This window comes from Apodemus sylvaticus, chromosome 6 (assembly GCF_947179515.1).
Source record: "Apodemus sylvaticus chromosome 6, mApoSyl1.1, whole genome shotgun sequence".
In the NCBI taxonomy this organism is placed as follows: domain Eukaryota; kingdom Metazoa; phylum Chordata; class Mammalia; order Rodentia; family Muridae; genus Apodemus; species Apodemus sylvaticus.
Genome location: NC_067477.1, coordinates 9,167,752 through 9,194,214, shown reverse-complemented (window position 1 = coordinate 9,194,214; position 26,463 = coordinate 9,167,752). Strand labels below are relative to the sequence as shown.

General features: G+C 43.0%; 1 protein-coding gene across 1 annotated transcript; it reads left to right on the top strand.

Annotated features, from left to right (window-relative positions):
- Positions 1-19,831: 19,831 nt before the first annotated feature.
- LOC127686863 (disintegrin and metalloproteinase domain-containing protein 20-like) lies at positions 19,832-22,435 on the top strand. Its single transcript, XM_052184859.1, has one exon. It carries the CDS (start codon positions 20,115-20,117, stop codon positions 22,389-22,391), a length of 2,277 nt encoding a protein of 758 aa, XP_052040819.1. The 5' UTR covers positions 19,832-20,114; the 3' UTR covers positions 22,392-22,435.
- Positions 22,436-26,463: the final 4,028 nt, after the last annotated feature.

The following is a 26,463-nucleotide window of genomic DNA, read 5'->3' as shown; positions in this document are numbered from 1 at the left end:
AAGATCTCTATTTGATCCACAGAAAGGCAGAAAGATGCAGAATCTTCTAGAAGAGCAAAAGCCTTTGACTGACTCAGCAGGGCAGCTTACTCTGGGCCCAGTCCCTGGTTCTATTCACTCACACAGGGCCAGGTAGTCTGTAGTTGCCTCCAGTGTACCTCAGTCTCACAGCTCAGTCAGTTTACAGGTCTCCCCACATCAAACCACAACCAATGCAGTGGCTACCCTCGAGGCAAGTCCTTCCTCAGTGATGCCTGGGAAACACTGTCCATTGCTTTTCACTTGCCCTCTCTCAGTACACATAAACTCCCTCAAATCTCCTTCACAGAAGCCATCAAATTTAAACACAACTTAGAGGAATATGAATTATCATGGAATATCTTGGTTTCTCCATCTATAGTGATTGAGAGTTTTGCTGGGTATAGTAGTATTGACTGGCATTTGAGATCTCTTAGAGTCTGCATGAGACCTGCCCCGGATCTTCTAGCTTTCATGGTCTCTGGTGAGAAGTCTGATGTAATTCTGGTAGGTCTTCCTTTATATGTTACTTGGCCTTTTTCCTCTTACTGACTTTAATATTCTTTCTTTGTTTAGTACATATGGGTTTTTGATTATTATGTGACAAGAGGTATTTCTGTTCTGGTCCAGTCTGTTTGGAGTTCTGTAGGCTTCTTGTATATTCATGGGTATCTATCTCTTTAGGTTAGGGAGTTTTCTTCCATAATTTTGTTGAAGATATTTGCTGGCCCTTTAGGTTGTATATTTTCAATCTCATATATGCCTATAATCCTTAGGTTTGGCCTTTTCATTGTGTCCTGGATTTCCTGGATGTTTTGGATTACAAGCTTTTTGCATTTTGCATTTTCTTTGACTGTTGAGTCCATGGTTTCTATGGAATCTTCGGCATCTGAAATTCTTTCTTCTATCTCTTGTATTCTGTTGTTGATATTTGCATCTATGGCCCCTGATTCCTTCTCAAGGTTTTCTATCTCCAGTGTTGTCTCCCTTTTTCTTAATTGTTTCTACTTCTGTTTTTAGATCCTGGATGGTTTTGTTCAGTTCCTTCACTTGCTTGTTTGTGTTTTCCTGTAATTCTTTAAGAGATTTTTGTGTTTCCTCTTTCATGTCTTCTGCCTGTTGACCAAAGTTCTCCTGTATTTCTTTAAGTGATTTTTGCATTTCATCCTTATTGGCTTCTATCTTTTGACCCATATTCTTCTGAATTTCTTTAAATGATTTTTGTGTTCCCCTTGTAAGGGCTTCTAACTTTTGATCTGTTTTCTCCTGAATTTCTTTAAGAGATTTATTTATGTCCTTCATGTGTTCCTCTAACAGCATCATGACCAGTGATTTTAAATCTAAATCTTGTTTTTCTGGTGTGTTGGGGTATCCAGGACTTGCTGTTATTGGAGAATTGGGTTCAGATGCTGCCATATTGCCTTGATTTCTGTTAGTAAACTGCTGCCATATTGCCTTGATTTCTTGCCTTTTGACATCTAGTTCTCACTCGTGTTAGTTGGTCTTGTTGTCACTGGCTGGTGCTTCAACTTCCTGTGAGCCTGTAAGGCTATTTCCACAAAACTGGATGACTGGGGTTCCTCTGGCACACATTGCTGATGTGCTGCCCTCCTCTTGTGTGCTGTTGGAGCCCTGCTGTGTCTTGCCCCAAACAATGTTATACTTGGGTTGTCTCAGTGTACCTGGTGCTCCCCCTCTGCTCTGTCATGGAGCAAAGATGGTGGCATGGAGTCATTCCAAGTGCTTATCAGCACAAAGGGCACAGGACCCACAACCGGATAGCACACAGACAAACTGCCGATCTGCCCAGGTCCTGGGCACAGGCAGACCCCCTCCCACCCTCCAGCGGTTTGTGCCCCCAGAGATCTTAAACTAGGGATATCTCAGTACCTGCTATTACACCTCTGCTCCATCAGGGAGCAAAGATGGCGGTATGGAGTCACCCCAAATGCTGATCACCTTGTAGCCACTATTCCTTAATATCGCTTAACATCATTGGACTCAATTCCCAATAAAAAGACATACACTAACAGTGTGTACATAAACAGGAACCAGAATTTTGCTGCATAAAGGAAACACAGCACTACTTTTAAACTGGTAAGATCATGAAATTGTCACTGTGGTAAAATACAAAGAAGACTCTAAGACATCTAGGCATCTATGAAGGTCCCAAGTCATCAAACAAAAACAGCAAAAAAGTAGATTCTAGTCACCTGCACCAGGTGCCTGGGGAGTCACTCAGCAGCCCTAGACTGGGAAAGCATGAAGAAAGTAGCAATAGAGAAGGTGTACAGCCAGTATCCTCCAGCTACTCACACCCAAGCAGGGCCTCCTGACTGCTCTCAGCCTGCCTTAAGAACAGCAACGATGCCAGAAAAATTTCTAGCGTGAGCCCTGAAGGAACGTGTGGTCAATATGAGCAAGCCAGCCCCAGAGGAACAGAAAGCCCATGGAGCACAGGAGAGAAGACAGGTGAGTGAGTGCATTAGAGGAGCCTGAGGAGGGAGTTCCCATCTCTCCCCAGCACCAGAAACAAACGCTTCTCCAGATCTGCCAGAGCATGGACTGCTGGTGATTCTGACCATCAGCACCACAGACACCTTTCCTACTCAGGACAACAAAGATGCAAGTGTGTAACCATCTGGCCCACAGGTGGAGAGGAAAACTGAAAGCTGATATATCTGTGTTCGCTTAGCCTGTGTTACCCACTCATGCCCCCACGTCCAAGTTGGAAGAATTACTGAGGGTCTAAAGACAGCCCTAGAGTGACTGCCAATATTAAATACAAGATTGCAGAAGAGAGGAAAAGACCTCTCTGGACAACTTGAGGACATGCAAACTGAAAGAGGACAAATGGGACCAAATTAAGATGGAGCAAGACCAATGGCTAGTCATAAAATCAAGCATTCAAGAGGGAAATGCTGAGGGTCTAAACACAGCTCCAGAGAAACTGCCATCATTAATTACCAGATTGCAGAAGAGGGGCAAACACCTCTCTGGTCATTTGGGGGACATATAAACAGAAAGAGGAAATATGGTGACAAATTAAGATGGAGCAGACCTATATCCCCAGCCCAGTCATAAAATAAAATATCATACACCACAGTGGTACAGGAGATATGAGTGTGCCTAGTGCAACAAGTGTTCCCTTACTAGACCAAGATGTAGCTCCAGGACCACCCAAGCACCTACCAGGAGTCCCCTCCAGAGGGCTGAGTTAATAAGCTCTGGCTCTTTCTAAGTTTCAGACCAAAACATCAAAAACAATAGCATCTCCACTACAGGTGAATCCCTTAGCAACACAGTGTACCCAAAGGGAACACCATGGATAGGGGACTTGGGAGTCAGAGGAGTTTGTATCACGACAAGAGTATTGCACAATGGGTTTTTGCTATTTTCACAGTGACAAGGCCATTGATTCTCCCTGTCTTAGTTAGGGCTCTACTGCTGTGAACACATATTATAACCAAGGCAAGTTTTTTTTAAATATCTGAGAGGCTTTATTTTTATTTATTTTTTATTCAATATATTCTTTATTTATATTTCAAATGATTTCCCCTTTCCTGGTTCCCCCCTCCCCGAAAGTCCCATAAGCCCTCTTCCCTCCCCCTGTTCCCCAATCTGCTCCTTCCCACTTCCCTGTCCTGCTATTCCCCTACACTGCTACACTGAGCCTTTCCAGGACCAGGGGCCTCTCCTTTCTTCTTCTTGGGTTTTATTTGATATGTGAATTGTATCTTGGGTATTCGAAGCTTCTAGGCTAATATCCACTTGTTAGTGAGTACATACGATGAGTATGTACTTTTGTGATTGTTTTACCTCACTTAGGATGATATTCTCCAGTTCCATCCAGTTGTCTAAGAATTTCATGAATTCATTGTTTTTAATGGCTGAATAGTACTCCATAGTGTATATATACCACATTTTCTGTATCCATTCCTCCATTGAGGGACATCTGGGTTCTTTCCAGCTTCTGGCTGTTATAAATAGGGCTGCTATGAACATAGTGGAGCATGTGTCCTTATTGCATGCTGGAGAATCCACTGGGTACATGCCCAGGAGTGGTAAAGCGGGGTCCTCCAGTACTCCACATCCTTGCCAGAACCTGTTTTCTCTTGAGTTTTTCATCTTAGCCATTCTGACTGGTGTGAGATGAAATCTCAGGGTTGTTTTGATTTGCATTTCCCTGATGACTAAGGATGTTGAACATTTCTTTAGGTGCGTCTCCCCCATTCGATATTCCTCAGGTGACAATTCTTTGTTTACCTCTGTACCCCATTTTAATGGGGTTATTTGGATCTCTGAAGTCTACCTTCTTGAGTTCTTTGTATATCTTAGATATAAGCTCTCTGTCGGTTGTAGGGTTGGTAAACATCTTTTCCCAATTTGTTGGTTGCCATTTTATTCTTTTCACAATGTCCTTGACCTTACTGAAACTTTGTAATTTTATGACGTCCCATTTGTCAATTCTTGATCTTAGAGCATAAGCTAATGGTATTTTGTTCAGAAAATTTTCTCCTGTGCCCATGTCCTCAAGGCTCTTCCCCAGTTTCTTTTCTATTGGTGTCAGTGTGTCTGGTTTTATGTGGAGGTCCTTGATCCACTTGGACTTGAGCTTAGTACAATGAGATAAGAATGGATCAATTTTCATTCTTCTGCATGCTGACCTCCAGTTGAACCATTTGTTGAAAAGGCTATCTTTTTTTCTACTGGATGATTGTAACTCCTTTGTCAAAGATCAAGTGACCATAGGTGTGTGGGTTCATTTCTGGGTCTTCAATTCTATTCCATTGATCTACAGGGCAAGTTTTGTAAAGGACAAAATTTAGTTGGGGCTGTCTTACAGGTTCAGAGTGTCAATTCATTGCCATCAAAGGCAAGAACAAGGCAACTTCTAGGCAGGCATGGTATGTATAGTTGGAGCTGAGAGGTCTACAGCTTCATCTGAAGGCTGCTAGCAGAATACTGACTTCCAGGCATCTAGGATGAGGGGCTTTTCGACAATACCCACAGTGACACACCTATTCCAACAGGGCCACACCTTCTAATCTAATGCCAGTCTCTGGGCAGAGTATATACAAATCATGACATTACACTACCTGGCACCCAGAGGCTAATTCAAACACATGAGTGTATGGTGGTCACATCTGGACAAAGCATAATAAAAAAGTACATTTAGTCCAACTTCCAAAGTCTAAACTTCCATTGTCTATAGCAGTCTCAACAATGTTAAAAGTCCAAAGTTCAAAGTCTCTTCCAAGATCCATTCAATTACTTAACTGAAATACCCAAATCAAGACAGGAAACCATCTGGGAAAACTCCACATTCTACATCTCCATGTCTGATGTCAAAGCAGTTTTGAGATCTCCAACCCACCTTTTCATATTTGATACAACAAAATTCTTTTACTGGGTTGGTTCCATTCCCTGCTGGCAACATTCCTCAAGAGATATCCTGCAGCTTTGGCTTCTCAAAAACCTTGGTCTTCAAGGTAGATTCAATGTTACAGCTTATTTCAGTGTCTGGGATCCACACATGATTTCCTAGGCTCCTCTAAAGGGCTGGAACCACTTCTCCAGCTCTGCCCTCTGTAGGACTCTAAGCTCAGGTTGATCTACTCCACTGCTACTACTGTTCTTGGTGATCATCCATCCCATGGTACTGGCATCTCCAATATGTTGTGGTTAGTGCAACTAGGCTTCACCAATACCCTTTTCTAGGTTTTCTTCATGGTGCCAAGGCTCAAATATTTTACATGACCCCTTCAGTTCTGGGCCATCCACTGCAACTGAGGCTGCACCTTTCCCAGTGGCAGGTCTATAGCCTCTCACAGAGCCAAGCCTCAGATGCTCTTCATGACCCCTTCATGCCTTCAAAACCAGTACCACCTGGGTGACTCTTACATATTACCAAGTACAGCTACAGCACAAGGTACAACCTTGGCTATCTCTGGAGCATAGCTTCTTTGTGCGCTCAGAAAGCAATTCCCAGAAGATTTCACCTTTCTTAATTGATCACCACTAATTTCTTAGCTCCAGCTAACCAGCATCAATTGTCCCAGTAATCTCCTTTTCCTCTTGACTCTAAAGCCAGAATCACATGGTCAAAGGTGTTAAGTTCTGATGCTTGAAGGATCTGGAACATGCCCCCCTTGTTGTATTACATTATCACTAGCTTCCTCTTTTCCAACTCCTTCACTGCCTAAGCTTGGCTGTCCTGGATCTTGCTCTGTAGATTGACCTTGAACTCAGAGATCTGTGTGCCTATCTCCCTGGATTAAAGGTATGTACCAACCTGCCTGTATTCAAGCTTTTCTTTACCTAGAAGTGGCTCTGTCTCAGGCTAGCCTTGAACTCAGAGATCTGCTTGGATTTATCTCCTGGGATACCACCCATGGGTGTACCACCATGTCTGGATCTAAATTTAGCTGGGTGGGATCTTACCCCAAATCACCACTCCATTAATTCAATTTAATATCCTTGAATACAGGATTCAGCTCCATTTTACTTCATGATATCCATTTAATACTTGAACCATACATTTTGTAGTTCCCCTTTCTCAGCTTCCTATGCTTGTTTCAAATACTCTTCATGAGAGTTAACCAGAGGAAAAAAGTCTATGATGGGTGTTTCAAAGACTTCCTTTGTCAGTGCAATTAACCAGAGTCTCTTCACCTTAGCCTCAGGCAGACTCTTCAGAAAAGGTCAAAAAATTAGCCACATTCTTCATCAATATACCACAAAAACCTCTTGGGCCAGGTCCAAACAAGTCAAGTCACTCTCAATAACAAAGTTTTCCATATTCTTACTAGGATGGCCCATGAAGCACCATTTAAATCACTCCACTGCTTTCCAAACTCAAAGTCCCAAAATCTACATTCTACCAAACAAAAATGCATGGTCAGGCCTATCACAGCAATACCCCACTATCAGTACCAACTTCTGTCTTAGTTACGCATTTATTGCTATGAACAAACACCATGACCAAAGCAAGTCTCATGAAGGAAAAACGTTTAACTGAGGCTGGCTTACAGGTTCAAATTGTCAGTCCATTATCATCAAGGCAGGAACATGGTGATGTCCAGGTAGACATGGTTCAGTAGAAGCTGAGATTTCTACCTCTTCCCTTGAAGCCTGCTAGCAGAATGCTAACTTCCAGGCAGCTAAGATGAGGGTCTCTTCAACAACATCCACAGAGACACACCTACTCCAACAGGGCCACACCTTCTAATCATGCCAGTTGCTGGGTGGAGCACACACAAACCCTTACACCTACCTCCTCAAAAATAGAAAAAAATGAATAAAAAAGAAAAAAGAAAACATAGTAGGAGAAGGACCCTTAAATAACTTCTGATGAGGGGAGCTGTCAAAATAGCTACTGAGCTAAGATGTTTCATACAGGGTGATGTAGAAAGACATCACCAAAGAACCTACTGTGTTTCAACCACAAAGGGGAAGCTGTGGATCTCCAACACCTTACAATCAAACTGTGCCAATAGAGAAGAACAAGGGATGCACAGCCACACAAAGCCTTCCACACTGTGTATGAATGGTGTGAGATTCTGTACGTCATCCAAGGACTGTGGGTCAAGGTGGGAATGTGTCAGAAATACATACACTTAACACACCTACACTGCATTTATAACATATATGCATCATCTGATCATAGTACCTACTTGTGTAACTCGCTGTTCTGCAAATGGAGTAAGAGAGCATGTGTGTGCCAGGTAAATTCCCTACCACACAGCTGCATTTCCAGTACACACTCATCACCTTGGAATAGGAATTTTAAAAGTTAATGTAGATATAAGGAAAGGGAGTCAGGAGGATGGGCTGAAAGGCAGGCCTGCAGAAATTCTTCAGATTGTTGGGCTCAGAAGCAGAAAGCAGAACTTGTGTGAGAGAAGAGCAAACAGAGCATAGCTAGAACTACATGGTAATGCTACTGGGCACTGAAAGCACTGCACATCAGCACTGAACCCCAAATATGCCCCCAGAATCCTCTGCATAATAATGCAACATAGCAGCAAGGCTGAACAGCCAAAACAGGAAACAGAACAAATGCACCACACAAAGACAAATAAATGAATTGGGAAGAGTAAAAAGAATTATAAGTGTACCACACAGAACATGCTCATAATGGCCTGAATGCATAGTATAGGAAAGACCAAGTTAAAAGAAAATTGTTGAGCAGAGTTCTGTCTCCCTCACACTCCCAACAAGCAAAATTCACTCTCTCTTTAGGAGATGAGAAGAGAAAGTCTGAGCCCCGTGTTGACAGTGCCAGGTTACCACTGCCAGGCTATAGAAAATGCCAGTGTGACCACAAGGAACACACAAGGACAAGGGACAAGATGGTGAGGAAGCAACTGCCAAGACATCACACAAGGACCCATGAAGGGAGAACAAGAACTGGTAAATAGCAAGGAATGGCCAACAGAGCAACAAACACAAAAGCTGACGACCAGTCTTGTAGGAAATGTCTACATAATCTGTGAGACTGTCAAAGACAAAAGGACAGCCATGCCTAAAGGCAAAAAGCCTGGCTTGTGCTAATACAGCCTTCGGCTTCTGCACCTGCTCCTTTCATGCCACATGTAAGGGTCTCAAGGCATCACCACACCACCTTCCTGAAGAGGAAAAAGGAAGGCAGCATGTCAGTCAGGACGTTAACCAGACACACCTTTCCAGTAGTTCTTAGGACCCCTCCCTCAGCAGCCTCCATCCAGTTCTGAGAGATCAAGGGATGTCAAGGAGTCAGTCTTGTGGCAGCTGCAGGTCCATTTACTTGTACAGTAGCTTGCTGAAGAGACAGAAGCCCAAGAGTGAAAAACCTAGATCTCGACTAAGGATAGCCCATGAGACTCTGCACTGCTACCTGTGGCCCCAGCAGACCCTATTCCAGAGTCTTTCTGAGTCAGGACTTTCTGTGAATGGATCTACTACTATATTTATAACTACAGTGGCTACCACAGTGCTGTATCCAGCAGCAAAACCCTATGATGCCCAGCAGACACTTCAGCTCCAGTCAGTCTAGAGGAGCTGGCACCTAAGAGTCTGCATCTTGGACAACGGAGGCACTGAAGTCACAAGCCTGGGGCCCCAGATTGTGGAGAACTGTTAAAAGTTTATATCAGGCTTTCCCTCTATCTCAGCTGAGGATCCAAAGAAAAGAAGCATCTCCCAGCCTACTGTTGACCTGAGACAGGTTTTTATTTGGCCAGTGTTTTTTTTTTTTTTTTTTTTTTTTGTGCACCATTCATTGGAACAATGATGGCTCTGTTAGGGGACAGAATGCCAGTGGCAACCACCCTGCAACCACAAATCTGAAGATTCTGCCTCTCCCTACTCAGGAAGAGTCCCCCTCTGACTCCTGTTGGGGACAAGTTTGCCATTTTGGCTTCTCTCTGGGCATCTCTGTCTTCAACAACTCCTTCTAGAACCCTAGTCCTCAGCCCTTACTCTCCCCTGCTTTCCTTTTTATTCCCTGCCACAGAGACTCAGGGAAGGTAACTGTGGGCATAACACAGCTGGGTAATGGAGTGTTGACTGTGTCACTGGAAAGCTACACCATGTTTCTCACTAAGGAACAGATAGAAGGTCCTGTGTCTTTGAGGAGCTGACCCTTAGGGCCCATCCCATCATCCCTGCAAGTTTGGGCCAGGGATGGTCATGTGACATCAACCTGACTCATATTCCATCTCTACTAGAGCCATGGGACAGATGTTGACCTAGATCAGGTACAGGAACATCACAATGCCCCTGAAGAGACTTCCTCTCCATCTTCCATCACAGCCTGGCAGGAAGACCACAGGAGGGGGATTCTGTATGGGCCTCTCTCACTGTGGACTATCCACCACAGTGGTACAGATCAGCCCCAAAGCCCTGAAAGGACCTTGACCCCTCAACTACAGTGACTGGTCATGCAAGGTATGTAGGACCCTAGGCTTGGCATGGATCCACAGCTTTGAGTCTAGAGAGGCCCAGTAGACGTAGGATTGAGAGTCCCAGGTTCTGTTCTAACCATACTGACAGGACCTCTACAACAGTACCCATGGTGGCTTCAGTCAGTTGGCCTCTGAAGTGCCCCCACCAAACATGCCATCTGCACTGGGACTAGAGAGTTTCAGATCTCAGTGGAGAAAAACTTGGGGTTGAAATACCCCCCACACACTACAAGGCCAAATAGGCCCAGGGGATACTGAGCCCTGACAAAGTGAAGGGATCACAAGCTAAAGAGTTTCTGTAAGAATTTATGTTGCTCAGTACCATAGTGAACCTCAATGATATAGAAACACATTCAGGAAAATTCTAGAAGATCATCAAGGCTATTCAGATGAGGAGATAAGTCCTGGAGAGATCAATTCCTCACTCTTCATTCTAAGAGGACTGGAACAACCCAAGTAGAACATGAACCAGGAGTATACACACTTACACAAGTACTTACACACACACATGCACCAACATGCATCCATACACACACATACATGTGCATTCAAACATTCATATTTACATGCAGAAGTGGCACACACTAGCATATATACATACACATATGCATGCACAAAAGTGCACACACACAAGCATATATACATACACATATGCATGCACAAAAGCGTACACACACATCCATATACACAGGCACTCTTACACACTCATACACATATACTCCCACATGCAAGCAAAAACACATACATGCACTCATACACACATGTATGCACACATGCACTTGTACACACATGCACATACATGCTTGCATACACACACACACACACACACACACACACACACACACACAATGACAGAACCAGAAAGTACCCACCAGCCTATCCCACTCAAACAAGCCCATCGAGAGTGGAGGTATGAAGACTAATAGTATCAATGCTACCCCCAGAGGGCTCTGTCATGTAGGGGCCTGGAAGTAAGCACACAGTGGGGGGGGTGGAATTTGTGCCAGCCTGAGGCACTGCTTACCTATATTACTGGATGGGGCCACAGTGTCATTCATACCTCATACACAACACTTAGCTGGGCATGGTGGCACATGCATTTAATCCCAGGATTCAGAATGCAAAAGCAGGTAGAACTTTTAAGTTGGAGGCCAGCACAGCTACATGAAGAAAACCAATCTTAAAAAAAAAACAGCAAGGGCGGCGGCGGCGGCGGCGGCGGCGGCGGCGGCAGCAGCAGCGGCGGCAGTGCAGCAGTGGCTGGTCCAGCTGAAGGGCCATCAGCAGTGGAACCAAGGCAACACAGGGTCCAGTTAGGCCCTGCGCCCATGACCACTGACCTTCGCTGACCAGCCGGGCTGCAAGCAGCTGCGGTTTTGCGGCGCCTTTCGCTGCACTGAAGCCACTTCAGAACTCGGCCTCCCGCCAGTCAGGAGAGGCTCACCTCCATCTTGGTTTCGGACTCCAGAGAGATTGGACAGACTGAGATCAGCCTGGGCAGCGGCACCACATCTCCAGGTCCTGCAAGAGGCTAGAGGGGCTTCCGGGGGGCCAGCTGGGAGAAGTCGGTGTGCTCCGGTGAATCCAACGGGCCCCAGCGGGAGTCTTCGGGTGCCTGCTTCGGGATCTGAACAGCCTGGGCAGCAGCACCCTGTCTACAGGCAGTGCAGGAGGTAAGCTGTGCACCAGAGGCCAACTGGGAAGGGGCATCTTGCACTGGTGAGTCCAGCACTGACAGGACCAACTAACACCAGTGAGAACTAGATGGCAAAAGGCAAACGCAGGAACATCACTAACAGAAATCAAGGCAATATGGCAACATCTGAACCCAATTCTCCTCTACCAACATGTCCTGGATACCCCATCACACCAGTAAAACAAGATTTGGATTTAAAATCACTGGTCATGATGCTGATACAGGAATACATGAAGGACATACTTAAAGAAATTCAGGAGAAAATGGATCAAAAGTTAGAAGCCCTTGCAAGGAAAACACAAAAATCATTGAAAGAAATCCAGGAAAATACAAAAGCCAACAATGAGGAAACGCAAAAAACACTTAAAGAAATACAGGAGAACTTTGGTCAACAGGCTGAGGTCATGAAAGAGGAAACACAAAAATCTCTTAAAGAATTACAGGAAATCACAAACAAGCAAGTGAAGGAGCTAAGCAAAACCATCCAAGATCTAAAATCAGAAGTAGAAACAACTAAGAAAACTCAAAGGGAAACAACTTTGGAGATAGAAAGCCTTGGGAAGAAATCAGGGGACAGAGATGCAAATATCAACAACAGAATACAAGAGATAGAAGAAAGAATCTCAGATGCTGAAGATTCCATAGAAACCATGGACTCAACAGTTAAAGAAAATGCAAAATGCAAAAAGCTTGTAACCCAAAATATCCAGGAAATCCAGGACACAATGAGAAGACCAAACCTAAGGATTATAGGCATAGATGAGAGTGAAAAAGGCCAGCAAATATCTTCAATAAAATTATGGAAGAAAACTTCCATAACCTAAAGAGAGAGATGCCCATGAATATACAAGAAGCCTACAGAACTCCAAACAGACTGGACCAGAACAGAAATACTTCCCGTCACACAATAATCAAAACACCAAATGTTCTAAACAAAGAAAGAATATTAAAGGCAGTAAGAGAAAAAGGCCAAGTAACATATAAAGGAAGACCTATCAGAATCACAGCAGACTTTTCACCTGAGACTATGAAGGTTAGAAGGTCCTGGGCAGATCTCATGCAGACTCTAAGAGAACACAAATGCCAACCAAAACTACTATATCCAGCAAAACTCTCAATCACCGTAGATGGAGAAACTAAGATATTTCATGACAAAACCAAGTTTACCCAATATCTATCCACAAACCCAGCCCTACAAAGGATAATAGGAGGAAAACACCAATACAGGAGGGAAACTTCACCATGGATAAAGCAAGATAGTAACCTTTCATCAAACCCAAAAGAAGTTAAGCAATCAAATTTAAAAAATTACGTCAAAAATGATAGGAAGTAACAATCACTATTCCTTAATATCTCTTAACATCAATGGACTTAATGCCCCAATAAAAAGACAAAGACTAACTGACTGGATACGTAAACAGAACCCTACATTTTGCTGCCTACAGGAAACACACCTCAGAATCAAAGACAAACACTACCTTAGAGTAAAAGGCTGGAAGACAATTTTACAAGCAAATGGTCTCAGGAAACAAGCTGGAGTAGCCATTTTAATATCAGATAAAATTGACTTTCAACCCAAAGTCATCAAAAGAGACTCTGAAGGACACTTCTTGCTGGTCAAAGGAAAAATACAACAAGAAGAACTCTCAATCCTGAACATCTATGCTCCAAATGCAAGGGCACCCTCTTTCGTAAAAGAAACTTTATTAAAACTCAAAGCACACATTGCATCTAACACAATAATTGTGGGTGACTTCAACACTGCACTTTCCTCAATGGACCGATCAGGAAAACAGAAACTAAACAGGGACACAATGAAACTAATTGAAGCTTTGGACCAATTAGATTTAACAGATATATATAGAACATTCTATCCTAAAACAAAAGAATATACCTTTTTCTCAGCACCTCATGGTACCTTCTCCAAAATCGACCATATATTGGTCACAAGACAGACCTCAACAAATATAAGAAGATCGAACTAATCCCATGCCTCCTATCAGATCACTATGGAGTAAAAGTGGTCTTCAATAGCAACAAAAACAACAGAAAACCTACATTCACGTGGAAACTGAACAATATTCTACTCGATGATACCTTGGTCAAGGAAGAAATAAGGAAAGAAATTAAAGACTTTTTAGAACACAATGAAAATGAAAACACAACATACCCAAATCTATGGGACACAATGAAAGCAGTGCTAAGAGGAAAACTCATAGCTCTGAGTTCCTCCAAAAAGAAAATGGAGAAAGCATACATTACCAGCTTAATGACACACCTGAAAGCCCTGGAACAAAAAGAAGCTATTTCACCCAGGAGGAATAGAAGGCAGGAAATCATCAAACTCAGGGCCGAAATCAATCAAGTAGAAACAAAGAGAACCATACAAAAAATCAACAAAACCAGGAGCTGGTTCTTTGAGAAAATCAACAAGATAGATAAACCCTTAGCCAGACTGACCAAAGGGCACAGAGAAAGTATCCAAATTAACAAACTTAGAAATGAAAAGGGAGATATAACAACAGAGACTGAGGAAATCCAAAAAATCATCAGATTCTACTACAAGAGACCGTACTCAACACAACTGGAGAATCTGGAGGAAATGGACAATTTCCTTGACAGATACCAAATACCAAAATTAAATCAGGACCAACTAGACCATCTAAACAGTCCCATAATGCCTAAAGAAATAGAAGGAGTCATAGAAAGTCTTCCAACCAAAAAAAGCACAGAACCAGATGGTTTCAGTGCAGAATTCTATCAGACCTTCAAAGAAGAGTTAACACCAATACTCTTCAAACTATTCCACAAAATAGAAACAGAAGGAACACTACCCAATTCCTTCTACGAAGCCACAATTACACTGATACCAAAGCCACACAATGATCCAACAAAGAACGAGAACTTCAGACCAATTTCCCTTATGAACATCGATGCAAAAATACTCAATAAAATTCTTGCCAACCGAATCCAAGAACACATCAAAACGATCATCCACCATGATCAAGTAGGGTTTATCCCGGGAATGCAGGGTTGGTTTAATATACGGAAATCCATCAATGCAATCCACTACATAAACAAACTCAAAGAACAAAACCACATGGTCATTTCATTGGATGCTGAAAAAGCATTTGACAAAATTCAGCATCCTTTCATGCTTAAAGTCTTGGAGAGAACAGGAATTCAAGGCCCATACCTAAACATAGTAAAAGCAATATACAGCAAACCGGTAGCCAGCATCAAACTAAATGGAGAGAAACTTGAAGCAATCCCACTGAAATCAGGGACCAGACAAGGCTGCCCCCTTTCTCCTTATCTTTTCAATATTGTACTTGAGGTACTAGCTCGGGCAATTCGACAACATAAGGAGGTCAAAGGGATACAAATTGGAAAGGAAGAAGTCAAACTATCATTATTTGCAGACGACATGATAGTCTACCTGAGTGACCCAAAAAACTCCACTAGTGAGCTCCTACAGCTGATAAACAACTTCAGCAAAGTGGCAGGTTATAAAATCAACTCAAGCAAATCAGTGGCCTTCCTATACTCAAAGGATAAGCAGGCTGAGAAAGAAATTAGGGAAATGACCCCCTTCACAATAGCCACAAACAGTATAAAGTATCTTGGGGTGACTCTTACCAAACATGTGAAAGATCTGTATGACAAGAACTTCAAGACTCTGAAGAAGGAAATGGAAGAAGACCTCAAAAAATGGGAAAACCTCCCATGCTCATGGATCGGTAGAATCAATATAGTTAAAATGGCCATTTTGCCTAAAGCAATATACAGATTCAATGCAATACCCATCAAAATCCCAACTCAATTCTTCACAGAGTTAGAAAGAGCAATTCTCAAATTCATCTGGAACAACAAAAAACCCAGGATAGCTAAAACTATTCTCAGCAACAAAAGAAAATCTGGGGGAATCAGTATCCCTGACCTCAGGCAATACTACAGAGTAATAGTGTTAAAAACTGCATGGTATTGGTACAGTGACAGGCAGGAGGATCAATGGAACAGGATTGAAGATCCAGAAATGAACCCACACACCTATGGCCACTTGATCCTCGACAAAGAGGCTGAAAACATCCAATGGAAAAAAGATAGCCTTTTCAACAAATGGTGCTGGTTCAATTGGCGGTCAACATGCAGAAGAATGCGAATTGATCCATCCTTGTCTCCTTGTACTAAGTTCAAATCCAAATGGATCAAGGACCTCCACATAAAGCCAGACACTCTGAAGCTAATAGAAAAGAAACCGGGGAAGACCCTTGAGGACATCGGTACAGGGAGAAAGTTTCTGAACAGAACTCCAATAGCGTATGCTCTAAGAGCAAGAATTGACAAATGGGACCTCATAAAATTACAAAGTTTCTGTAAGGCAAAGGACACCATCAAGAGGACAAATTGGCAACCAGCAAATTGGGAAAAGATCTTCACCAATCCTACATCAGATAGAGGGCTAATATCTAATATATATAAAGAACTCAAGAAGTTAGACTCCAGAAAACCAAACAACCCTATTAAAAAATGGGGTACAGAGTTAAACAAAGAATTCTCATCTGAAGAACTTCTGATGGCGGAGAAACATCTTAAAAAATGCTCAACTTCATTAGTCATTAGGGAAATGCAAATCAAAACAACCCTGAGATTTCACCTTACACCAGTCAGAATGGCTAAGATTAAAAATTCAGGAGACAGCAGGTGTTGGAGAGGGTGTGGAGAAAGAGGAACACTCCTCCACTGCTGGTGGGGTTGCAAATTGGTACAACCACTCTGGAAATCAGTCTGGCGGTTCCTCCGAAAACTGGGCACCTCATTTCCAGAAGATCCTGCTATACCACTCCTGGGCATATACCCAGAGGATTCCCCACCATGTAATAAGGATACATGCTCTACTATGTTCATAGCAGCCCTATTTATAATTGCCAGATGCTGGAAAGAACCCAGGTATCCCTCAACAGAAGAGTGGATGCAAAAAATATGGTATATCTACACAATGGAGTACTATTCAGCCATTAGAAACAATGAATTCATGAAATTCTTAGGCAAATGGATGGAGCTAGAGAACATCATACTAAGTGAGGTAACCCAGACTCAAAAGGTGAATCATGGTATGCACTCACTAATAAGTGGATATTAACCTAGAAAAATTAACTGGATTACCCAAAACATAATCCACACATCAAATGAGGTACAAGAAGAAAGGAGGAGTGGCCCCTGGTTCTGGAAAGACTCAGTGAAGCAGTATTCGTCAAAACCAGAACGGGGAAGTGGGAAGGGGTGGGTGGGAGGACAGGGGAAGAGAAGGGGGCTTACGGGACTTTCAGGGAGTGGGGGGCTAGAAAAGGGGAAATCATTTGAAATGTAAATAAATATCGAATAAAAAAATTAAAAAAAAGAAACATAGAAAGAAAGAAATGAAAAAGAAAAAAGCTTCCCTGAAACCCCTCCATGCTTACACAATCTCTGCCCACAGGGGAAACCTACCCATGCATGCCCACTACTCAGTCAGAAGGAGGGGCTCTGAGAGGATTTTGAACAAGTTACTGTCACAAACTGCCTTCCAAAACTCAGCCCCAGACTCATCCCTGCCTGTGTGTGGGTTTCTGTGTGTGTCTGTGTGTGTCTGTTTGTCTGTGTGTGTACATGTGTGTAAGTGTATACATATGTACATGTATATGTGTATACATACCCAACCAGTCAGTGTTCTGAGTATCCACACTCTTTTGTAACTTTGAGTAGGCCATCCTTACTCTTTTGTCTTGGCTCAGGACACTCCTCCAAAGCTGACCCTCGAGGGAGAAGCTACAGGCAGACAGGATCAGTCTGCTCTTAACTACCATGAATATAGGCAGTTAACTGCGGCGATTAGCCTGTGACATCCATAATTTCTGCAAGAGCAACAGAAACCACAGCCCCTGAAGCACCAGGATCCTAAGGCCCCAAAGTGCCATCTGCTCCACCTTGCAGCAGCAATGGATCTGCATGCTCTGTCCTCCAGTCAGGTCTGGAAGGGAAGTTTGCATGAATAGGCAGGAGAAGCAGCACTGAGGTGTCAATGTGAACCACAGATCCCCTCAGAAGGGCTACACAAGCAACTGTTCAGACAGTGGCACTCAGACTGAGTGGACACACAAACTTCGGACAAGTGTCTGGCTCTGAGGCCCAGGCCAAAGTAGTGGATCAAAAATACCTGTGCACCTTGGATACAGGCAGGCAATCATGGTCGGCCCTATGGCTACTTCCTCCATTACTTTCAGTAGTCGAGACTCAGAATATTACTCACATACATCCAGTTATGGATCTCTTGGATAACATTGGTCCCAGACAGACAGACACACAGATAGGCTGACAGTGTCGGAAAGACACGGGGGTGTGGGGGACAGAAAAGAAGAAAGAGAGGAAGAGATAGAGACAGAGCAAGAAAGTCAAAACTAGCAGTAGTTAATGTTAACAGGAAACAGGTTTAAAGTCCCTCCCCGAAGTGTTAAGAGCCTGTTTTCTATGCCAGTAAAATGGCTGCTGAGTACTACCCATCTCTCTTCTGTTTTGCTAAGGCAGGCAGTGCTCAAACAGTGTCATTATAATCTATGGTTGCCCTTCTCTCCCCCTCCTCTCACTGTCCCTTCTCTCTCTTCTCTCCTTTCACCTCTCACCTCTCTCTGCCTGACTTTTTCACCTGGTTTAGAAAGTCCACTTGGCTGTGTGGGGCCAGTTTTCTGAATCTGGCTAGGCAGATTATGCATAGATGCATCTGGTCAGCAGGAGGCATCTGAGATATGCTCTGTAATCAGTGCTAGGGTCCTGAAGTGGTCTCCCTTTGTAACCTGACTCCATAGGTTCTGTCCTATAGTGTCTAGAGACACTGGCCCTGGCACTCCCAGGTTGTTTAGAAACCCTATCTATGTCCTTCACTTTAGTCCTAGAACCTCCTTCTGCTTCGTGTTGTCCTTTGGCTATGTAGGATATGGGAGTGCATTCCTGTGGCTCCCAGAGCCTCACTGTGATGACAAGGGGGCTCATGAGCATTGAGAAGCCTTTTTCAAACTGCAGTATAAGGCCATGTCCCCAAGTTGATCACCAGTGATAGCGCACATGACCCCCTCTCACCCTAATCAATGGGAAGGCATATATCTCCTCTTTCCATAACCAGATAGGGACTGAGTCACTTCCTCTCTCTCTTCCCTGAGAGCTTCTGGTGGGTATCAGGTGCAGTAATGCTCATGGCCACAAGGCAGAAGCAGAGTCTTATTCATGAGGCTCCTGGGGGTGAGCAGGAAATCTGCTTGGAGAGTTGAGAAGATGCAGTATGATTGATCCCAGTAGTCCTACAGAGGTTTTCCTGCACTTGATATATACTTCAGAGAGGAAGTAAATTGATCATCCCCGTCCCCATTTTTTTCTCCCATTATATAAAATACCTGCGGCAGAGCAACCTATCTTTGTGGCTGTAGACCTTGATCACATGTCTGAGCCAGGGCTTGCATGGACTCCATGGCGATACCTGCCTTTTACTTCTTTCATTAATGAGTTTCTTGGAGAAAACTCAGAGGTTGCTTTTACTTCTGTGAAAGTAAGAGACACAAAAGCACGGTTGATGAACCTTGAAAAAGTGTGTAGCATACTTCTTTGATGCTCATACCGACAGAGTCTGCTGCTCCTGCCTGCTGAGAATCCATCAGCCTGCATGCTTGAAGAAATCCCAATAGTCAGGAAAGAAACATACTACAGGTTGGAGGGGAACAGGCAGTTTAGCTTTAGACGAGGCCAGAGATAAAGTATGTTCACAAGACTTGGAATTTTAAAAATAATTTTAGAGTTCAGAAGTATCCAGGTAGTATTCTCAGGTCTGATAATATTGGAGAAACAACAATACAAAATCAACAATCTGAAAGGCCCAAATTTTCGAGCAAAATCCAAACAGATAAAACCATTTGTAAATAGTTAACTAAAACTCAAATGAAATATGTTCAGAAGCATAAAAAAAAACATTTGTAGCTAAAAGGCTAATATAGACAGTATTTACTTCCAACTTCCAAACAAAACAAAGAAACATGAGAACCATGAGCCAAAATATAAAGAAAAATTGTTTCCTAGAAACAGACCTAGAGTAACATGGGGAACCAAATACATTCATGTAAATGAAAGTGTGGAAGTGGTTCTTTGCATTTCACAAAACAAAAGAAAGAATTGAGCCTGTCAGAGAGACTCCTCTACTGCTTCTGACTTTTCTTGCCCAGGCACATTTATAGAAGTCCCTTTTGAGCCTATTTAAGCTCAACCTCAGCTAACACATTCAGACTCAATTCCTGCCACACCCAGTGACTGTTACCTAACTCCAGTTGTCTGGGTAACCACTAGGGTAGGGAGCCTGAGGAGGCTCTTGGTCCTCTGACAGTATTTTCTAGACCAGGCAGTGGCCTCATCAGAGGGATTTAGCTCCACCCAGGATGTTATCTCTGACCTGGGGCTGGAGACTAGTGGAAAGACCTTTGGTCCCCAGGGTCCTCCTCTTGCAGTTTGCACTCTGGCTGCTCCTCCTGGTTCCAGTCCGGTGTTCTCAGGGCCATCCCACTTGGCGTTACACTTCATCAGAGGTGGTTATTCCTCGGAAGGAGATCTACCATACCAAAGGAATTCAAGCACAAAGACTGCTCTCCTATAGCTTGCGTTTTAGAGGCCAGAGACATATCATCCACCTGCGAAGAAAGACACTTATTTGGCCCAGACACTTGTTGCTCACAACTCAAGATGACCAAGGAGCCTTACAGATGGAATATCCTTTTTTCCCTGGAGACTGTTACTATAGTGGCTACCTGGAGGGGATCCCTCAGTCCATGGTCACTGTGAATACTTGTTATGGGGGCCTGTCAGGGGTCATGAAGTTGGATGACCTTACCTATGAAATCAAACCCCTCAATGATTCACAGAGGTTTGAACACCTTGTTTCTCAGATAGTAGCTGAGTCTGATGGCACAGGGCCTATGAATGCATGGAAGCACTGGAGCCATAACATAGGTCCTCCCTTCTCCAGAGTGGAATATGCTAATGGGGCTCCCAGAATATCTACTAAGAACTATGCTACACATCCAGCTTCTATAAAAGGCCATTTTCAAGCAACCAATTCTGTATATTCTTCTGCTACAGGTGATAAACATGAAGCTACTGTTGAGTATTTGTTTAGAATCATTAGTTTAATGGACACCTATCTAACCAATCTTCATATGCGGTACTATGTCTTTCTCATGACTGTGTATAATACACAAGATCCATTCCAACATGACTTTACAGTACCAGGAGGGGCTGCTCATAATTTCTATGTTTTAGTCTTTTATAATAATTTTAAGCCTGATGCAGGAACTATAATTAATAAGCATACGCCAAGAATAAATGAATTTCATCCAGTTGAAAAGAGTATATGTTCTTCCTCAGCCCTCACTAGTTTGGGTGAATTAGGCCGAAATTTTATACGATTATCTGTTTTAGCAGCCAATCTCGTTGGAAGGAATTTAGGCTTACAACATGATGATGAGAAGTACTGTGTCTGTCAGAGAAGGGGCACCTGCATTATGTTCCAGAAACCTGAAATAACAGATGCTTTCAGCAATTGTTCCCTTTCAGAGATAAATCAAATACTTAATACCCCCGGTACGATGCCATGTCTTTTCTATGACCGTCACGTTTATTATAATACAACATATACCTATGCTTTTTGTGGAAACTTTAAAATAGATAATGATGAGCAGTGTGACTGTGGCTCACATAAGGCATGCTATGTTGATCCCTGCTGCGGAAGTGATTGCAGGTTCACACCTGGTAGCATTTGTGATAAAGAATTATGCTGTGCAAACTGCACATACAGTCCTTCTGGGACACTCTGCAGACCTATCCAGAACATCTGTGATCTTCCAGAGTACTGTAATGGGCAAAAGTCCTTTTGTCCATCTGACACTTATCTGCAAGATGGGACACCATGTTCAGAAGAGGGGTACTGCTATAAAGGCAACTGCACTGATCGCAATGTACAGTGCAAGGAAATCTTTGGCGCAGGTGCTAATAATGCTAACACTAAGTGCTATGACATCAACAAACAACAGTTTCGTTTCGGGCATTGTACTAGAGCAGAAGAAAGCCTCACATTCAATGCTTGCTCTGATGAACATAAGCTGTGTGGAAGGTTGCAGTGTACCAATGTCACCAATCTTCCACGCTTGCAAGAACATGTTTCATTCCATCAATCGATTATCTCTGGGTTTACCTGCTTTGGGCTCGATGAACATCGTGGGACTGGAGCAACAGATGCTGGAATGGTAAAACCTGGTACCCCATGTTCCATAAATAAGTTCTGTGATCGAGGAGCTTGCAATGGAAGCTTATCTCATTTGGATTACAACTGCTCCCCAGAAAAATGCAATTTTAGAGGAGTGTGTAATAATAATCGGAATTGCCATTGTCATTTAGGTTGGAAACCTCCGAAGTGCAATGTAGAGGGACCTAGTGGGAGCATAGACAGTGGGTCCCCTCCGACTGAAATGCGCACAGTAATACAGAGTAAAGAACCAGTGGTATTTTTAAGAATTATCTTTGGTCGTATGTATGCCTTCTTTGTCGCAATGCTCTTTGGAGTGGCCTCTTTGGTAGGAGCCACTAGGATTTTTAAATTTGAAGATTTGCAAGCTGCTTTACAAGCTTCAAGGCAAGGACCAGGAGGCAGCAAGCCAAAATAAAATGGAGTTAGCCCTCTGGCTCCTGTAAGATAATGAGAATGCAAAAAAGAAACCTGAATGTCAGTAGTGAGAATGCAAAAAAGAAACCTGAATGTCAGTAGGGGATGAGTAGAGCTCCAGTCCACAGTTCTGAAGGCCTTTGTTTATATCTTGGAACAATAAGTCATGTTGGATTGGTACACCACCTGACATTGGTGCATTGCTGATGTTCACTCAGGAATAAATCTTTCAAAAGTGCAAATAGGACTTCGATTCTGTACTTTAGATAAGTCTTTAGAAACTGCTCTAAGTTTGCTTCTCTGGTAGCAGGAGGAAACCATGAGACATCAGTAGATCCTGGCCTTGGGCCTCTGGTCTCTGGAGTAATGGAATTTTGTCTAGATCTCTTTTAAGGACTAATTTATGCTATCTTTATAAAAGGTGGTTCCTGAACACTGAGGTTTTCCCACATCTTTATCACTGTTTTCTGGTGGTTTCCCTTTCCTAAAGCTTGTGATGGGATTTTTCAGGATTATTGTTTAGCAGAATGGATGGAGTGAAGACAGATTTAGGACCCAGTTGAGGATGCATTATAGGCACCTAGAAACTTCACCTCATATTAAGCCAGATAATTGATATTTAGAACATCACCATTAACACAAAGCCATGGCTCACTAAGTATACTACTCACAACCTCCTGGACACAGCCTCTCCTGCACTCCTCTGACATGGCACATTATATAACCCAGTCTTATGAAAGCATATGTTGAGTCTCGTAGAGGAAGATTCTGATTGCACTGATCAGAGAATCTGTCATCGGTGTACCCTAATCTGTGTTTTAAACTAGGTTATTCTAAAGAAGGCTGGGGAAAGGGCTGTTCTGTTAATTTGCTCAATTAACTTCTATCCACATATTTTTCTGAACTCACATAACCTTCCTTGGGATCATTGCCACCTTTGCTACATCAGTGTATAAAAGTACACTGAAAATGAAGTACTGCAGCATTTGACTATAGTCTGCCTCACTCCTTTCTCCACTGTTCATCCTCAGGTTTTCTCTAGCATTAGCAAGAGATAATTCACACACCACTATTGCCAGAATTTTTCCGCACACTATAGTGACTATTGTTCATGATCCTGCACTTCCTAATAATTCTTCACCCCTGCAAAGAAAGTTCTGGCAACATAAAAGCTACCACTAGGTCACCAAGCAAACTGTTAGGCAGTGAGGTGGGATTGGCTTTTTTTGTTGTGAATGTGGAGCTCTCTGAACAGGTTGAGAGTCTGGAGTTCATCCCTCTGGAGGCCTGAAGCCCACTGACTGGTTTTTAAACCAGACCTAAGGTTCACCACTTTAGGCTCCTTTCTTCCATGCATGTATAGGTGTGCAGGCTGTGCATGCAAGGCTGAGTTCAACTTGCATAGTGTACCTGACCAGAGCTACAAAATCTGTCACAGACAGGCAAGGACTGACCACAGGGGACCCTACTGTGATTTTTTTTCCCGAGTGAGGCATGAACAACACTTACCTCCTTTTATAAGGTTCCAATTGATCTGGACCAGCAGGCCACTTTTAGTGACAAGGTCCTAAGTGGGAGGACCAGAATGAGAAAATAAAGAACATAAGAAACTCTCTCTCTCTCTCTCTCTCTCTCTCTCTCTCTCTCTCTCTGTCTCTGTCTCTCTGTCTCCCTGTCTCCCTGTCTCTCTCTCTCTCTCTCTCTCTCTCTCTCTCTCTCTCTCTCTCTCTCTCTCTCTCTCTCTCTTTCTGTGTGTGTGTGTGTGTGTGTGTAAAATGAAGGCAGGCATAGACCTGCTACTTTTTTTAACCAGAGGGAGGGTAATTGTCCAATGGGAAAGGTGTGTTCTAGAATAGGAACAATCATCTCTTAGGGATTAAGAGTCAGCTGAGGACCTTTTGAAGCAATCTCACTGTGATTGAAGTGGAAGGGACAAATTCCAGGTTCAAGGTCAACTTCTCTGTTCAAACAGCACTGGCCAAATCTGGTCATCGAAACATTTTGATGGGACCTTTTCTTAAGCTGATTCCTTATACAAAGGAAGTTTATTATGAAATATAGTATAATATATCAAGTTTGCAAGGGAAAATGTGAGAATCAGAAGATATCCATCATATAAGAGACAAAGTTATCAGAAGATTAACCAAGAAATGTTTCCCAAAGGGAACACAGGGTATTTCAAGTCCTTAGAGACACAGTGGCCTTGGGACTGATAACTAAAGTCCTTCAGTGGAGAAGAGGTGGGTTCCCAAGATTCAACAATCACAACTTCCTTTAAGCTCTAGCCCCAGGCCATTACTGGCCTTGCTAAGCATATTCATGGTTTTAGAGAAGGACTTATATTCCTTCCCTATTCCTGGGGTCAGAACCCCAGGAAAAAGCTCCCCACAAGACCCAGACACTAAACTATTAGTGGCTTTGCCAAGTCAGTTCCTCCTCCATACTTTAGAGCCTCATGGAAAGCCTTGGATCAGCATGTCTCCCAAAACCTAATGACAAAATGATTCCACCAAAGCCTGCAATGGGAGAACCAGGGAGTTTATTATGCTTCCTTACAGAAAATGAATGGGACTTACAGGCAAGAATACCAGTGATTCTACAGTAGCCATGCTGGCGTGTCTGCACTCAGCGTGGTCACCTAGGTGTTGTCCCTGTCAGTTAACCTCTCCAAGATGGTATTCTAGCACTTCCCAAGACTCCTTAAGCTATTTGTGATTATGGGGAAACTACACATAAATGGCTTGGAGTAGTGGCTGGAAACTCAGGTGAAGTACTAATGATCTTGCCTACGCAGTTCTGCTAGGAGGGAAAGCCAACAGGGAAGTCCAATTGTGATGAACCTTCATGAGTAGGCTTAGCTGCTCTTATAAAGATGGTGCAGTGTGGCTCAAAAGATATTTGTTATAAGACTGGCACTGAGGAAAGTACGAATACGAACTAGGTACATTTTGATTCATAGCATAGAGGAAATGAGAGCATGGAGAAGACTGGGCCCAACCTGTACTTTCATTTTCTATTGCTGTGATAAACACTAGCACTGAAAGCAACTGGGGAGAAAAGGGCTTATCTGGCTTACAGGTCATCATCTGTTTTTTGAGGAAAGTCAAAGCAGGAACTAAAAGCAGAATTTGAAGCAGAGATGATAGAAGAATGCCATTTACTGCCTTGTTACTTCTGACTAGCTCAGCTGGCAGGCCAGGTACATCTGTATAAAGATGTCACTGTTTGTGTGTTAAACCTGAGAATTGTGAGAAGACCAAGTCCACAATTGTCTGAAGGAAGCAAGATTTAGTTTTTGGGTGCCACTTTGCTGTCTCTCCTTAAGCCAGGATTTTATTATTATTTTTTCCTTTTTTTGGTTTTTGTTTTTGTTTTTTATTAGATATTTGCTTCATTTACATTTTCATTTCTGCGTTACCCATAGGAAAATGCCCTATTCCATCTCCCCTCTCCATGCTCATCTCCCCCCCTCCCGAATTTCTTGATTTGTTTTCCTCTATTCTGGGGAATCCAGCCTTCACAGGACCAATAGTCTTTCCTCTCATTGATGTCTGAAATGTCATCTTCTGTTACATATGTAGCTGGAGTCATGGGTCCCTCCATGTGTACTCTTTGGTTGGTGGTTGAGTCCCTGGGAGCTCTGGGGGTACTGGTTGGTGCATATTATTGTTCCTCCTGCAGGGCTGCAAACCTCTTCAGCTTCTTGTGCCCTTTCTCTAGCTCTTCCATTGGGGACCCTAGTCTATTGGTTGGCTGTGAGCCATGGGTATTTTGATCCACATCTTGGTCTTCCTTCTTCTTGTGCTTCATGTGGTCTGTGAGCTGTATCTTGGGTAGTCCGAGCTTTGGGCTAATATCCACTTATCAGTAAGTGCATACCATGTGTGTTTTTGGTGACTGGGTTACCTCACTCAGGATGATATTTTGTAAAAAATATTTTATTGATATTTCATGAATTCATTGTTTTTAATAGCTGAGTAGCTATTAAATGTACCTCATTTTCTGTATCAATTTCCAGCTTCTGTCTATTATAAGGATTCTATGAACATAGTGGAGCATTTGTCCTTGTTACA